General features: G+C 51.1%; 3 protein-coding genes across 3 annotated transcripts; 1 reads left to right on the forward strand and 2 right to left on the reverse strand.

Annotated features, from left to right (window-relative positions):
* Window positions 1–54: 54 nt before the first annotated feature.
* Window positions 55–4,248, reverse strand: TGME49_305910 (hypothetical protein). The gene is made up of 2 exons (XM_002370322.2): window positions 1,718–4,248; window positions 55–1,100 (listed from the first exon to the last, which is right to left on the reverse strand). The coding sequence occupies exons 1-2, from the start codon at window positions 3,458–3,460 to the stop codon at window positions 924–926; spliced, it is 1,920 nt and encodes a 639-aa protein (XP_002370363.1). The 5' UTR covers window positions 3,461–4,248; the 3' UTR covers window positions 55–923.
* Window positions 4,249–4,419: 171 nt separating this feature from the next.
* TGME49_305920 (endonuclease III family 1 protein) lies at window positions 4,420–12,194 on the forward strand. Its single transcript, XM_002370323.2, has 8 exons — window positions 4,420–6,175; window positions 6,561–6,638; window positions 7,221–7,347; window positions 7,793–7,968; window positions 8,483–8,541; window positions 9,042–9,107; window positions 9,945–10,017; window positions 11,232–12,194. Exons 1-8 carry the CDS (start codon window positions 4,781–4,783, stop codon window positions 11,337–11,339), a joined length of 2,082 nt encoding a protein of 693 aa, XP_002370364.2. The 5' UTR covers window positions 4,420–4,780; the 3' UTR covers window positions 11,340–12,194.
* TGME49_305930 (hypothetical protein) lies at window positions 12,027–16,034 on the reverse strand. Its single transcript, XM_002370324.2, has 5 exons — window positions 15,758–16,034; window positions 15,176–15,390; window positions 14,518–14,586; window positions 14,070–14,204; window positions 12,027–13,370 (listed from the first exon to the last, which is right to left on the reverse strand). Exons 2-5 carry the CDS (start codon window positions 15,348–15,350, stop codon window positions 13,045–13,047), a joined length of 705 nt encoding a protein of 234 aa, XP_002370365.1. The 5' UTR covers window positions 15,351–15,390; window positions 15,758–16,034; the 3' UTR covers window positions 12,027–13,044.
* Window positions 16,035–16,125: the final 91 nt, after the last annotated feature.

The following is a 16,125-nucleotide window of genomic DNA, read 5'->3' on the forward strand; positions in this document are numbered from 1 at the left end:
CGAGACACCAACACGATTACAAACTATTTGTATATATATATATATATATATATGCAGGGTTGTGTACAGGTACAAACGGAGTATGCACGAATGACAGAGACAGAGGTACGTCTTTAACTTTATCTTCCCTTAAGAACTTTGTTGGTCTGCTTTGGGATAAAGAGACGAAACCACCGCGTTCCCTAGAGTGTCGGCGAAAAAAGTGGCCATCGTATTTCTGGTTTTGCAGCATCGAAAATAGGACTGGGGCCTTTCTTGACAGCTGAGACACTCCACTTTACTCCTTTGCAAGAGACACACTGTCGCCGATTTCCTTGTCAGTCTTAAGGCGCACAGACCGCCTTTCGCTTCCCCTTCCGGTCCACATGCGTGCATTCATTTCCGACGACTGCGGGCAAGCATCTCACTGCGACAGGCCGTTCAGAGCCCCCTGAAAATACCGTTTCTTCCCCGTAGTGATCCCCATATCATTTGAAGACAACTCCTCATGCGTTCATGACGGAAGCAAAGTATCTATCATACTTGAAACTGGATTGATCTTCTTCGACGCGCGGTGTTTTGGTTTGATCGAACTATCACACGCAGATAACTCAATACAACAAGTTAACCATGCAGTTCAACATCTTCATATGTAGATCTCTTTCTCACTCTCAACCACTTATAAACACCACCGGCTTCGCGCTTGAGCAACAGCGGAGTGCTCAAACACATTTTAATAAAACCCGGCAGCGTGCACATCCACACACATATGCTACACACGTGCGCATGTTTTTTCATCTCCCTTTTTTTTCATCTCCAAAGTGTCTGCCTTTCCCCGTGTTCGACCTTTGCAGAAGTGGTTGGCTCTCTACGACGTCGGAGTTCGTCGCCTTTCCTTCTCTCGCTCGTACGACGCCCTGGCGTTCAGGGTTCCCCCTCAGACATCAGAGTTCCTTGTTGCCCGAAAGCCGCGCGTGCAAGATCTTTGTTCTCCACTCTGATGCCTCTTGTTCGTTTAATCGCGGGATGATGCCTTCTCCGTCATGCTCCAACAAACGGCGCGTTGCGTACTCTGCCCAGCTCCCGTCGTAGACGGCGAGGGCCCTCGGGTCGACTCCAGCCTACAGGAAGCAAAAAAAGGAGGGAAAAAGGGAAAACGAGGAAATGAAGGGATTGGAAAAGCGAATAAACAGAAGGACAGAAATGAGAGAAGGAACGAAGTGTTAGCGAATAACAGGTAGCAGTGCAGAATCAGATAGGCATGAGCGCAGAGATCCCCGTGAGGAAAGCATCCAGATGCTCACATCTGCCCTTACTACACGTGCACGTACACTCGAATTCACACATACTTGAGAGCGCGTCCGCAGGTGTCTACATCCTCTCTCCCGATTTCTCTTCCCTTACAAAATGTCTGCTTGTGGGTTTAAAGCGACATCTCTACAGTTTTCTGCTTCCGTCTCTCTCCATTTTCCTCTGTCCCTCTACATCGTTTTCTACATCCGTAGACAAATCGCCCTCTATCTGCAAATATGTGCATGTCCTGTATATCTATATCTCTGCCTGTAAACCGTGAACGTCAAAGTGTAACCCTGAGCCCTGGCGTCTTTGTCAGTCCAAATACGCGTTAAAATCCCCTGTGGACGAACATTGCTGCGTGCATAGCCACGCAAGTCTCTGCTTGGATCACCACCTACAACGGAAACGAGTACGAGCCTCTCTCGCTCCTGTTCTTCCTTACTTCCACGAGGGCGACGTAGAGAACGCATGCAGTCATCCCACTGCCGCAGGTCACAACAACCTGCGTGTGTGTCTCCTCACTGTCTCTGCTGTCTCTGCTGGCCCTTTGGCTTTCCTCGTGTTCTTGCGTCTTGAGCAGCGCCCCTCCCACTCTAGTGAAAACGGGTTGTAGAGCTTCTCGAAGTTTCTCGCCTTTCTTCAGCGTGTGCCACGCAAAGGCCTTTTCTGTGGGGGAAGAAGCGAAGGGCGAGAGAGGCTCGCAGTCTGCGCCGGTGTCGCTCCTTTCGTCGAACTGCTTCGTCTCCAAAACTGCAGGAAACGGAAGATTGAGAGAGCCTGGAATGTGTCCAGAAGGGACGTCTCCTCGCGGCTCCGGTTCCGTCCCGAAAAACCGCCCCGGGACGCGAGCATCCACGAGAAGAAAATCCACTCCTTTCTCTCCACTCGAGCGCGCGCCCTCTTCCGGTGCTTCCGGTGTCTGTCCACGCGCGCCTGCCTCCTCGTCGTCGCGTCCTGCGTCGGGTGTATGTACACCCCGGCTATGGCTCACGATGGCGTCGTACGTGGCGACGGATGAAGTGGCGAGACGCACGGGTGGGAGCTCCGCGGCGCGCATGACGCCCGACGCAACTGCCGCGGCTGCGGCCTTCTCGCTCAGCGCCTCGGCGGCTTCTGCGTCCCCACGAGACGCGAGATCCACGGCTGCGTTGCATGCATTTTGCGCCGCTTCGACCATCTCGACTGCGTGCGTTGCGCTCTGGATAAGTAAGTCGGGGGGTCCTGTGTCATGTGACGTCGTCCCCCTTGCAGACGAAACAAAAGTTTCGCGCTCGCCGAAACCGACTGCCGACAACGGACCCCTCTCAGTGGGGTACCCTTCTGCAATCCAACGCTTGATGCCGCCGTCTAGGAGAAAAACATTGGCGCACCCGAATGCCTTCAACATGAAGTAGACACGCGGCGAGGAGAAGACTCCGACTCCGTCGTAGACGATAAAGATGTCTCTCTCGAGGTCGACCTCTGGCGGGCGCGAGGGAAGTTTCTCGTTTCTTCGGTCCTTCGAGAAAAACGTAGCATTCTCGTCCGAGTCATCAAACTCTGCGCCGCTCTCCCGCTTCTCCCTCTCTCTTTCAGAGGCTTCTTCACCCACGGAATCCGCTACGCTGGAACCCGCAACTCCCGAACCTGCATGCACCTCGCGGGCCCTGGCCTCGAGTGCTCTCTCGGTCAAGTAAACCGCAAACTCCGTGGCGCCAGGCATCATGTGGGGGAAGGGCGACTCGCGGTCGCTGCATGCATCGACGTTGAAAAAAACTGCATGTGGCAGGCGAGCTCCGTGCCTGAACTCCCGCACCGCATCGCGTCCGCCAAAGACGGGAAGGTCCGACCAGGAGGCGTCGAAGATGAACACGCGCCGGTCTCTCTTGGGAGGCTCCTCGTGAAGTGTCTCTGTGGCTGTCGAGCTTTGTGCAGATTCAGGGCGGTCGCCTTCGTGCCTGTCTCTCCTTCTGCTTGCGTTCTCGGCGAGACAGCGCTGGATAAAGGAATAGCGGCCAGTGGAAGAAGCGATGGTTTCGCTCTCTTCTGAGGAGTGCCCTCTGGACGTGGCGCATGCATGCGACCTTCGCGTGGCTTCCGCAATCTGCGCTCGGACCACTGAAGAGCCGAAACGCAAAAGAAGAGCCGCGACCTCCGCGGGACTCAGCACCACTGGACGGACAGTCGGGAAACATAGACGCGCCATCGTCAGAGAAAAGGAGAAAATTGCTTCAGAAAAATATAAAAAAGAGGCTAACAGACTTCGGGGGAAGAGACGCGACGGGACGGCAGAGTTCGTAAGAAGGGCGTGAAGCGGGTCAAGAGACACCCGAGCTCGCTGGTCCAGGTGTATGTACACTTGGTCGTAGGCGCGCGGCGTAAGCTTTCGACGCCAGACTTGAAGAAATGAGACCGCAGAGAATCCATGGGAGAAGTTGTCGTCTGCGCGGTCCAGGAGAGGTAAAGCGAAGAAGACTGCGGACCGTAAGACCTGGTGAGGTGTATTTGCATCGGCTCAAGAAAAGGCGAGTGCAGAAGGCGTAGGAAACACACGACACGAGGAGGAGCAGATGCGAAACAAAAGAGAAGAGAAAGGAGCTCCGCACATGGCGATATCTCCACATCTGGACACTCTCTTCTCTTGTATAAAGCTTTTAAGACGTCGAGGTTAAGTCTCAGCAGCGCTTGAGTCTTGTCGGAGACACGCAGCCACAAGTGATCAGATGTCCGCAGAAACATGCTCATATATAGCACAAGTGAGCTTTTACAGAGATAAACACACGCGTACGTAAATATACGTGTACACATGCGTTTGTGTTTCTCGTTTCTAGTGCACGGACAGACACGTGCATGCAGGCTGGCTGTTTAGAAAGCCGTGAAACTCGCGTCGGCCTAGACAAGCAGTTGGCGAACTTTTGACTGCAAGTCGCCCTGGAAACCGGAAACCGCTCCTTTCCCAGCACAGGAAACTCAACAATGATTTAGAATTTAGCACATCTGCAGGTTACAAACACACCGAAGTCACGGAGTTGTGTTTAGCGGTCCTGACACACTCATCCGGCTGCATGCGATCAGTTGCCACAGCGCACGAGACGACTCGAAGCTCGCGCCTTTGCCTTCGGTTTCCATCCCGGAAAAGATTTAATTAACATGCCATAGGGAAACGTTCTCACAAACACAACAGAGTACTCCTTTTCTTGGATGCGGCCGTCGTTGCACACGAAAAGCCAGCACAGATCGCGGCTTTCCTGGTCTCTACACTCAACAGTATCTCAAGCACCGCGTGGGTCTCTGCGCCGGTCCGGGGTGCGGCGACTTTGTGAAGCGCGGCTTTTTTTTGAAAGGCAACTTTCAACTTGTTTGAGGGAGCTCGTGTTGGCACATAATTGTTTCTCTGGACGGCGTACATCTGCGGAGAAAGGAGGCAGAAAGACCGGAGGTGCAGAAGGGACCAAAGCAGAGCAGCAAGCGCGAGGAGACAGGGGTGTCGGCTCCCATGACTCTCCGGCGCCGCTTCTCGTTTTAAATGGATCTCTTATTCAATGGATTTGTTCACTTTATCTTTCTTTCCTGGGTTGCCGTATTACTTTCTGCGTGCATGCAAACGGCTTCTCTTCCGCCGAGTCCCGTGTCTCCCCGCCACGCTGCCTTCTTCCCTCGCGGTGGGTCTCCTCTGAACACTCGTCCTCCTCTGAACATTCGGCCTCGACTCTGTGCCTTCCTTATTTTTCTCGCCTCTTCTCCCAGTTCAACAGACTCTCCCTTCAGTGACTGCTCTCCGTCTCAGTCTGTGTCCCGTTCTCTTTCTCGCTTTTCTTTCCTCTCCTTTTTTCGACCGCTCTACAGCGGCTTTTCCTCCTTTTCTTGCAAACGCGCCACTTGTGCCTGGAGTGCGGGGGCCTACATGTTGGAGAAGCCACAGAACAGTCTGCACCGCGACCGAACCTTTTTTTCTTTCTCGCTCTTTTTGGAAGCGCGAAAAATAGGGGAAGCGAGGCCCCAGACTGCTCAGGATGCGCCTTCTCCAGAACACAAGATGAAAGATGCACAAAGACTGCCTGCCCGTTCTACCTCTTCTTCCTCCTCTTCTTCTTTGTCGGGGGCAGGGAGGGCGAGAAAGGGAAGGCCTGCGGAAGGGAGCAGCACCAATGAGGACTTCTCTGCGGGACGTCCGACAACGAAACAAGGAAAGCGAGAAGCCGGACGATGCACTGGGGGCGGAGCCCCGCCGCGGCGGTCTTCGAGACTGCGGAGTGAATCCTATGGAAATACAGAAGCAGGCATTTGTGTTGATTCGATTCCGCTAAAAAGATCGGAAATCAAGACTGCTGTCCCCGCCACAGCCGTGGACTTTGACAGATTTCGACATCCTGAAAAACCCGAGAAACCCGGGCTCTCGACCGCCCGCACACCAGGCCCAAGTGTACATACACCGGGCCGTGAAGCGCCGCAGCGACGCGGACGCGGTGTCTATACACCCGAAGACGTGGCTGGCGGGTCTGCGGCGACGCCCGGCGCGGCGAGCGAAGGGGCGCGGAAAGTCGAGTCGTTTGCAGCTGCGACAGAGGCCGGGAAGGTAAAGCAGGAATGTCTCTCTGGAGACAGGATCAGAGACCAAAGTGTCGCTTTCCACTCGACAGTGAAGGAAGAGGACGCGGAGAACGCGAGGACACTCCCACACCCAGTTGCGCCCCCGTCACCTTCCCGAGGGTTTCTCTTCACCCAGAAAGGGAAGCGGAGGAAGCGAGAGGACGTGACAACAAGTCTTCGCGAGCTGGCCGGATGCGCAGAGCTGGACCTTGAAGATCTCTCGCAGAACGTGGCAAAGAAAACAGACGAGCCGTTCGCAAATCTCCCAGATTCGCCGGAGCCGCCGCACTTCCAAGATGTCTGGGACGCCGTGACGGAAATGCGCGCCAAGGTACGAGAACAAGAGATCTGTGGGATGCTCCAGTTTTGCGCATCGATTTCTAAGAGGCACACCATCATGTGGAGTTACGGGGGACGCATGCGCCAGCCAGGGGAGGAAGAGAAAGTGGAGAAACGAGAAGGAGTGCGGGGTCGAGGAGCTCCGTGTCACAACGGTGAGAAACGCTTCGAAAGAGTGCCGGAGAGGTGCCGTGCAGAGGAACCTACTGCATGCATACCAGCGCGCCCGACGGAGCAGCCGGAAGCAGAGGCTTTTGAAATGTTCAGAAAACGAAGAAAAGAGTCCTCGCGAGTCCTCGGCTCTCTCGCTGTTCGATGAACATGCTCGTGAAACAGCTTCATGTTTCTTCTCGAGCGCCCCTGTGGTGTATGTACAGCGGGACGCGCCGGTGGATTCGATGGGCGTCGAGGCGATGGGCGAATTGGCTCTGCAGCGGGACGGAGAGAAGGCGAAAGTGAGTCTGGCTGGGTTTGCCGCCTGCAGCTGCGGAACGTTTGACTAAGAAATAGAAATGTCTTCTGAATTATTTCCTTTTTGCCTTTGAGCGCATGCATCTCCGCCTGCGTTGAACGCGGCAGCCTCGGTTGCGCGTGTGTGCAAGAGTCGCAAATCTGCAGAGGTTTCATTGTTCATTTGTGATGCCATACACGCAGACGCGTGTCTCGAGTTCGATAGGATCGTAACAGAGATGCGGTGTATGCAGTTGAAATGCAGTTGGCAGGTTGTGCTCTCTAGGCTCACAACGTTCCGGCAGCGGTGGTCACACAGGAGGTGCATTTCAAACATGAAAGAAACCTGGTTGACACTGCTATGTAAAAAAGGTCATCATCTGATGAAGCCTCTACTCGCGGATAGGCATCAGCATACACACTTGCATATCTTCACACGATGTATATAGGATCTCGTCCTTGTATGGATGCATAGTTTGCGGGGGAAGGCGTTGGGAGCGTAAACAGGCCGTGTCGAGAGTGTTGAAACATCTGCAGACCGGTGCGTGTGCCTCTGAACACTGTTCCGCGCCCATGTTTTTTCTCAGCGTTTCAGCGTCCTCGTGGCCGTTATGCTGTCGAGCCAGACGAAAGACGAACAGACAGCTGCATGCATGCAACGCCTGCGCGACGCCGACGTTTTGTCTCCCGAGAAAATGAGTCGCCTCTCCGTCGGTGAGAATCCTTTTTCGAAGTATCGACTGCGTGCGTTTGGATCACAGGTTTCGACCTTGATTGCCTTTGTTTACCGGATCTTGCTGGAGTGTGAGAGTCACTTCAAACTTCCTTTCTTCTTTCGTGGATCTACAGTTCGTCTTCCCTGGTGTTTCATTCCAGCTTTGGCTTTTGTTCGCTCTCCTCCTCGAACCAATACATGCTCGTGCATGCATGTATATATATATGTATATATATATATATATATATGTATGTATGGAGAGGCAAGTAGAGAGAAACCCAGAGGGGACGAGGTACACGCGCGCGGATATGTGTCTTATGTAAATGTATTCGTATCTATTTGGAGATGAGCGCATGCATCTGCATGTGGCAGTGTCAGCATATACGTGGACTCGCCTGCACTGGACTGCGTCGGATTTCTCCCGTGCATGCGGTCCTGAGGCAGCTGAGTTGTCGGAGCTTCTCTACGGCGTCGGGTTTTACCAGAACAAGGCACGGTTTTTGAAAGAGGCTTGTCAGATTTTGCTGGAAAAGTACGGGGGAGACATCCCCCCGACCTACGAGGAGCTCGTTCAACTAAAGGGCGTTGGACCGAAGATGGCCAACATCGCCGTGCACGCAGTGAGGAAAGACCTCGAAAAAAAGACTTTCGAAAAAGCTTCCTCGCTCACACACTCTCCGACAGCCACACAAGAGAGGGACACAGACTCCCTTCTCACTCCTGGAGCAATGCATTCAAGAACACCTTTGCTGCAGTGAAGTGACACACATAGTCACTGAAGAGTATATCTTCAAGTGTACGTTTGTGTATATATATATATATATATGTATATATGCTTTCAGATGTAGACTTATGTTGATAGGTATCTGTCGATGTTTAGGGTCAGCTGGAGATGCACAACTGTGCTTCTTTATCTATTCATTCACGTTTATATCCTTCTATATATTCATATATGTTAATATTTGCACATCTCTGTTTATATAAATATATATGGGTGCAGCGCCATCTGAAAGTTTCCGGAAGACGACCAAGAGTTTGTATGAACACAGGTAGATGCACCTTTGTTTTAGTTTCAGAACGGGCATGTCGGAGTCGTGTGTTGTATGCGCTGTGCTTTATGTGGGGGGTTGGCAGGGGTGGAACCGCGTCGAGGGCATTGCAGTCGACGTCCACGTTCACCGAATCACAAACAGGTGAGGCAATGCTTCTCTTGTTGAGAGAAGAAGTCCTTCTTCGCTGAGCGAAAACGTCCTGCTTTGTCGAGAGAAAAAAGTTTTCATTTTCATTGTCTTAATAAAGAGCGATTCGAAACGAAACTCGCTTCCGGGTGACTGCCGCTCTGCTTGCACCCCGTTTCTGTCGACGTCGGAGACGAGGCATTTGGCTCTCGCCCTACCTTCAAGATGTCGTTTTGTGCGGCTCTCGCAAAGACATCCAAACCTCTGGTGGCAAGGTTTGGCTTTCGCAAAACTCAGGACGTTCAATGCGTTGCGAGTTTCACTTCTTCACTTGAAAAACTGGTCTCTACATGGCTTCGCCGGCGTGTTTTCGCTCGATGTGGCTAGACAGACTTTTCATCGGAAAGGAGACAAGCCGCTGTTTCAACACTGGAGCCCCGCTGCACGTGAAGCAGTTGGAGTGAGACGCGCCGGCTGTGCTGGCTTTCGCATTCTGATTGGCGTCTTCTGTTCAGGCTGAACTGGGTACGGACAAAGACCCCCATTGAGACTCAGCATGCACTGCAGAAATTCCTCAGAAGGTGCGTCGCCCCGGGAGGAACTCTTCATCGAGGGATCAGAACTTCATCAGAATCTTAAAAGTAGAAATCAGAAAACTCCCCACTGTCCTCGACCTGCTGGCTCTGCCGCCTTCTTCCTCAGTCTTCTTCCATCCCGGCTTCTCTCCGTCTCGGTTCGCACATGTCGAGGCGAGGAGACATAGAGATTCTTCTTCACCCAGTTTCTAAAGCAAAACACATACAACAGACACAAATACATACATATACATACATATACATCTATACATACATATATATATACATATATATATATATATATATACATATATATATATATATATATACATCTATATATATATATATATCCGCGTGTTTTGTAACTCATAGATGTAGAGAGATGCTCGAGTTTGATTACCGCCTGTACACTGTAGACGCGTGTAGCGTATATATATATATATGTATAATATATATATATATATATATATATATGTATAATTAGTAATGTACTTGTGTCTGAATGTAGATATTGTTGGAGAAGAAAGAAGATCTTCAAGACGCGACATTTCATTCTCAACTCATGTGTGTTGTCCCCACGTCACGAGAAAACATCATTGGCGTCTGCCGTCGTTCTCCTTGTTCCCTTGCGACCCGTCATGCGCTATTCAGGAAGCTCCACTCGCAGGCGTTTGTTTTTCTCTCTGGTCGCTTTCGTTTGTCTTCTCCTTCGTCGCCCTCTTCTCTCTCTTTCCCCTTGCTTTTCTTCTCTCTCTTCTCGTCTCTTCTCTCTTCCTTTCTTTCTATCTCGTTCCCTCGGCTCCCCTTCTCATTTTTTATTTGGATGTGCCCTTGTGCATGCAGGCCTCTGTGGGGAGAAATAAATCTCCTCTTCGTCGGCTTCGGCCAGCAGATTTGCCGCCCCGTGAATCCGTTGGTGCGTCGCGATTGCCTCGCGTCTCAAACTCAACTTGAAATTCACTTTGCGTGCTTGTGGGTTCTTGAAACAATTTAAAAGTCAGGTTGACGGGCAGTGTCTCTCTTACTGAAATATTGGTGAAATGCCGCTCCGCGTGGAAGGAGGTTTAGGCCATTGAAACTTGAAGCTTTTCGGTGACAGCACATCCAGTACGCATCATCCCTATACATCCAAGTGCAATCAAATGCACCCGTGACTGCGCTTTTACGTGGCTCAGTGTATGGACACCTCACCTAGTCCTCTTTCCCGTTTCTGTCGTTCCTCGTCTCGCGTTGCCTCTAAGCTTCTAACTTGCACGCGACTCGGATCTCTTGCCTTATGAATGTTCGTCGCTGTGTCGCCGCGGTCATTTGTCTACCTCTTGTATGGCGTCGTTGCTTCTCGAGCCTTTTTTCTCTCGTCTTTCTTCCCTTTTCTCTCTCAGGGGGCTCCTTTGGGGGTCGGTCTCTTGCTCATACTCTCTCGTTCGACTGTCCGTCTTCTCCACATTTGCTTTTTCTGTACACGTGCATGCATCTGCTTACATCTATCCGTATTATATAGAGCCTATCTATGTGAATGCATATATATATATATATATGGTGATGCGTATCTAAGTATATGCATGTGTACGTATTTTCTTATATACTTGCTTACAGATAAACATATATACACACTAATATATTCGTATATCAATAATATTTATACATGAACATATAAGTGTAGCCTATAAGTCCTTTTCTTGCTCTTCTCCTCTGTCTTCTTCTGTCGCCTTGTCCGTCTCTTCTTCTTTGTATCCTCTCGTCACTTTGTCTGCTCTGCTTCTCCTCTCTCTTCTCTTGTCTCTTCTTCCTTCATTTTTCCTTTTTCTTCTCTCTGTGGCCTCGCGCTGTCCCTCCCCCGTGTACGTTCGTTCGCCTGTCTCTCGCCCGCGCTTTTGTCTTCTTTACATCTCTTTGCGGCTCGTCGAACTACGTTGCTGTCTCCTTTTAATCTTGCGTCCCCTCTCTTCTTTTTTTTAATTCGGTCTCGCCTTTCTCCGTCTCTGTCCCGTTTCGTTTTCCTCCTTCTTCATCCCTGCTCTTCTCTCTTGCTCACGGTTGCTCCCCTGGTTTCCAGCTGCTCGTGCATATCGCGTCTCCTTTCTTTTCTCGTTCCTTTACATGCCTTGTTTTTCTCGCTTTCTGCTTCAGTGTTCTGCATGCAAGGCGAGTCAGTGGTGTCCCGTCGGTCGCAAGGCCTCTCGGAAGGAGAAGAAGACCCCCGAGATCGAAGTCGAAGTATCTCCTCAGAAAGATTAAATCGCCATCTTCGCAGTGTCGCTGCTGCGTGCATCTGCCAACCCTACGATCAGCCCCCTCCTCAGACGACCATGCATTTTTGCCGCAGGTTCAGTTTACCAAAGAGTTCCACTCTGACATGAAATGTACACGTGTATGTGTATGCACTTATGTATATATGTGAATATGTACATATGTGTGTGTATTTTTGAATCTATGTTTCGTGAGTTGATTCTTCGTTTGTAACTTTTTAGGGGCATGTGGAGTGGTTGTTTTCTGTGGCCTGGGGAATCTCTCAAAGTAGACGCCTTTTTGTTTTTCGTGGGAACCCCCGAGCAGAGGACAGGAGCGAGAAGGCTAGTGACCTCTGGAGTGTTTCTGCGCAGTTTCCGCTCTCGCCGATCTGTCTGCTGCCGACCCCTCGAGCGCGGGGTGTATGTACAGTGTAGCCCCTTTAAACGGACCAGACGAACGAGAGACGAAACGAGAGAGAAAAAAGAAAGCATGGAACGAAGAAGACAACGAGTCACGAAAGAGGAAGAGAATGAACTAGAGAGGAACTCGGAGACAAACAAGGGAGTTGATGGACGCGAGATGAGGAGCGGGGAAGGAAAAACAAAAGCAAGCAGAAAACCAATGAAGAGAAAAAAGCATTGTAAACCCGGAAACTGGAGAAAGCGTAGTGAGAGGGAACGCGAGAAACGAGGGTGAGTTAGAGCAACAATGCTGTCTGCTGAGAGGCTTCCTTGATGCCGAGATTTCTAGGAGCTGTCTTCGACCTTGTCACTTTTTCTTTTTCTATCGACTAGATAAATAGTGGAAAATTCGAGATATATGGAAACTCTTATAAAACTGAGAAATGTTTCAAACGTGGAGAAACCTACAAAAGAAAAGCATTTGATAGAAAGGATGTTTCCCTGAAAAAGGAATGAGAAAGACTTTGAGTAGTCACTTTTATTGAACTCGGCTACTCAGTGCAGTCCATTTAATGGTGTAACTAATCTGTTGAGCCTTGCCTTAACGACGAAATCGCAACGGCTCTCAGACCTCGTCGGTCTGGCGCCGGTGTCACTACACCGGAACCGAGTTGATGATACAACGCAGCGCACGCGTGGTTCACTCTGCATTCGAGAAAAGAGAAAGTGAGCATAAACGTTCACGGTTCTTTCTCTAGAACAACATGCATTTTGACGAAACAAAACACAACTGCATTCTCACAGCTGGGGCAACAGATGAAGGGGTATAGAGACACGCTATTTATATTTCTCTATGAAGCTGCACAAAGGAAACAGCACTTTGTGTCATGGTTTTGTCTCCGCAACCTCAGACGGAAACAAGACTTTCTGCTCTCTTCCTATCGCTTACTTCGTTCTCTGCCTGCTCACATGTCTCTAGCTGACCTTGCTTTATTTCGCGTTTCTCTCACTTTCATTTCTTGACCTACACAGCTGCCCCTCTCCTTCCCCCATGACTCTTCACATGCTTCGCACACCCTCATGCCTTCTTTATCCTAAAAACTACTGCTTCTCACCCTGAAAATTCCTTTCTCCTTTCCTTCCTTTGCCAGATCTGACCCCGGTCTTCCCCCTTGTCTTTTCTCTCCTTTCCCTGCGCCGGCGAGGTGCCCTACGAGGAGCCTCTCGCGTGCCGCTCTGCGTGTTCGCTTCTCTGGCCCCTTTGGTTCCTCTCTTCGCTCTCGCCCTGGTCTATGTGCATGCAAATCCTTTTAACGCACATAGTGATCCAGGTTGCTGGGGAAGACTGCACTATCGATGTCGTCGGCAGATACAGTGGACTGACAGGAGGCGACGGAGTCCTTGCAGACATCAGCAGGGTCGATGGACCGGAGCAGAAGGCGCGGAGAAGACGAATTTTCCAGAAGTTCCCAAGAGCCCTCGCGTGCTGGCTGTCGCACGTGAGGTGCGTATTTGAGAGGATAAAAAGATTCCCCGTGTTGTGGATGTTTGTCCACGCGAGAGAAAGGCGAAGCAAAACCCTCGCCCCTATCGTCCAAACAGGGAACCAGGCCAGAAGCCGTTGCCGGGTGGTAGACTGCAAGTGCACAAACATCCGAAAGAAAGAGGATGCAGAGTGGAATAACGAAAGAAAGAGACTCAGACCGCGGGATACGACACAGGTGGAGTTAGCAGGAAACAGAGAAGGAAACAGACAACTACTGGGAAAAGTGGAGGTACACGTGAAAAGACATGTGGAAACAGAAGGAACGACGAACACTCAGAAAACGGTTGTACACCATAAAGGTCAAATGAGGAACTGGAGCGACCTGAGAGAAGTAGGAAACAAAAAGAAGCATGTTGGAAACAAGAACTGGAAGGTGCAGGGATTCGGTAGAACGACACGAACAAGGTAAGGAAAATGAAAGACCAGCGATAGGGAAAGGACAGAGAACAGGGAAGTGGCGACAAACACACCAGACAGAAAAAACCAACGGTGCAAAAACGAAGGCCATGCGAGGAACACCCAGAAGGCGGAAAACGCCAGGAAAACCCTTGAGGTTAAAAAGGCAGGTGACAAAGTCAAAAAAAAGACAGCGATGCACCAAGAGATTCCCCACGATATCCATGCACACGCTTGACATAAGTACCGTATTTTGCAAACCGTAGACTCCATGCGTGTTTCCCTATTTCTTCTTTATCTTAAGAACGACACAGCTCACGCCCATGATCAACTGTCTACATCGTCTTTCATGCTCGCTCCGATTTGGGATTTTTCCCCGCGGTTTAGTCTCACTCGATTCGGAGTACGGGAAGACTAAAGAAGGCTGTTCTTGGTGCTTCTTGGGCGCGTGGATGCGCCGCTGGTGTCCACAAAAGTTCACCTTCCATCCGAGAAATTCAAATCCCCATCCTCCGACCGTCTCGGTGTCTGGTAAAAAAAGTCGAAAGGCAGCGATCGAACGGCGAATTACACGAAAAACGAAAAGTTGGGAAGCCAAGAAAACTAGAACTCGCACATCTGAGTGAGGAGAGACCTCACAGGCTTAGAAAATCATCAATGGGGGGCGCGATCCTGTCACTCGTGCATCGAAATTGCTCCTCGGTTGCATACGTTATAGACCAAAACACTCCACTCATGGTCCTCGGGAATAGCAGTTGCCAAAGAGATACCAATCGTGGCAACACTCTCTTTACGTCCAGAGGAGTACGAACAGCAGTACGTTTGTTTCTCTTTTTCTCACCTGGAGGTGCAGCGTCATGCCCAACAATCATGCGGAGGACGCGACGCCAGAGTTGGGGCTCCGGTGCACCTTGAGAAAACCGAAGAACAGCACCACAGAGAAGACGGATGAGAGAAACCACGTGGAACTCGTCGAGTCTGGTGCTGCGCCAAGCAGTCCTGAGTGCTGCATTTTCCTTCGAATGCGCCGAGGCAACGTCAAGCATTGCACAGGGCAACAACGAAGACCCACTGTGACCAGAGCGCCGCAAGAAGGCAGAGACATTCTTCGCCTCTACACAGTTCCAGGACGCTACGCACGAACAGCGACTCCCACAATCCCGTCCGCGAGACAGCATAATATGGCGCCTCAAGACACGGAAATTGAACACAAACGATCCTTGTCCTCTGGAGGATGCGCTTGATGTTCTCCGAAAACAGACACCAGAGGAAACACACAGTCGAAGGAACACCGGTCCCAAAGGTCCTACGCCACTTCTGTCGACCTCGACACCGTTCACAAGTGTGCGTACTCTACCGTAAAGACAAATATGTACACAAGATAAGGTGTGCACAAATTGTTAATCGATTTGGCATGGATCCACCGCCGCGCTCGAGAATCCTGATCGGAAGCTGGGATTGTGCTTTTTGGCTGAGGAAAGGAGCAGAAACCGCCTTACTGTGGGAAACTGGAAGCCAGCCGCCAACTGGAGCAGAAAAGTTGCCGTCCTGCGTGAACTTCGCGAACGAAGTCGACGGAGCAACGTAGGTTGCGGTCGTTGAGTGAGGAGCGAAGTCTTGTGCCGGGACGCGGACGCGCGTCCAGACTGGTTGATCTCGAATGGAGCACGACATCGTTTCCACCAGTGGACCCTAGTTTCCGACAAACAACTTTCTGGAAAAAACCCAAGGAGACAAGAGAAAAAACTGGCCAAAACGCGGGCGGTCGACCGCGGACCGAACGGCGACGGCGGGGGCTGGCACTGCAGCTATACGGTTTTTCAGAACGACTAAAAAACAGGCGAATACGGACCTCGTAAAGGTACCAACCAAACGAGACAGCTGAGCGGTGAATGGTAAGAGGTCTGTTGTTTGTTGGAAGGCCGTGCGAAAACGCTGGATAACTCAAGCATAGCCGCAAAACGGTGGAGCGATGCCGCGTGGCGACGATCGACAGAGCCACCCCCACTACGCCTCCAGGGACAACGGGGGAAGACTGGCGGCCGAACCGAAGCCGGTTTACCAGTTCGAAGACGTCTTACCTTATTCAAAGCAACTGTTTTCCCACGCTTTAGTTAATATGGGAGATGTTTTTTCAGTTAGGCTGATGGGTCGCGGACACTCGCGTCTAGCGCTCGACGAACGGCCGAAATCGGGTACGCGGAAGGTCGAGAGTTTCGCCGTGCATCCCCCGACAGATGCTTCGAATCCGAACGGAGGGGGTGAATGAAAGACCAGATGACGCCGCTGCTTGAGGCTTCCGGGAAGAAAGTGGCGGAAAGGTGATGCGGAACTCGAGGTGAACCAACCGCGCGGCAAAATGACATGCCGTGCTCCACGTGGAACACACGTGACGCGCGTGCTTTTTGCTCGACGAGAGCAGATTCCAGCTCGACCGGTCAAGTGAGGT

This window comes from Toxoplasma gondii, chromosome IX (assembly GCF_000006565.2).
Source record: "Toxoplasma gondii ME49 chromosome IX, whole genome shotgun sequence".
NCBI classification, from domain to species: Eukaryota; Apicomplexa; class Conoidasida; order Eucoccidiorida; family Sarcocystidae; genus Toxoplasma; species Toxoplasma gondii.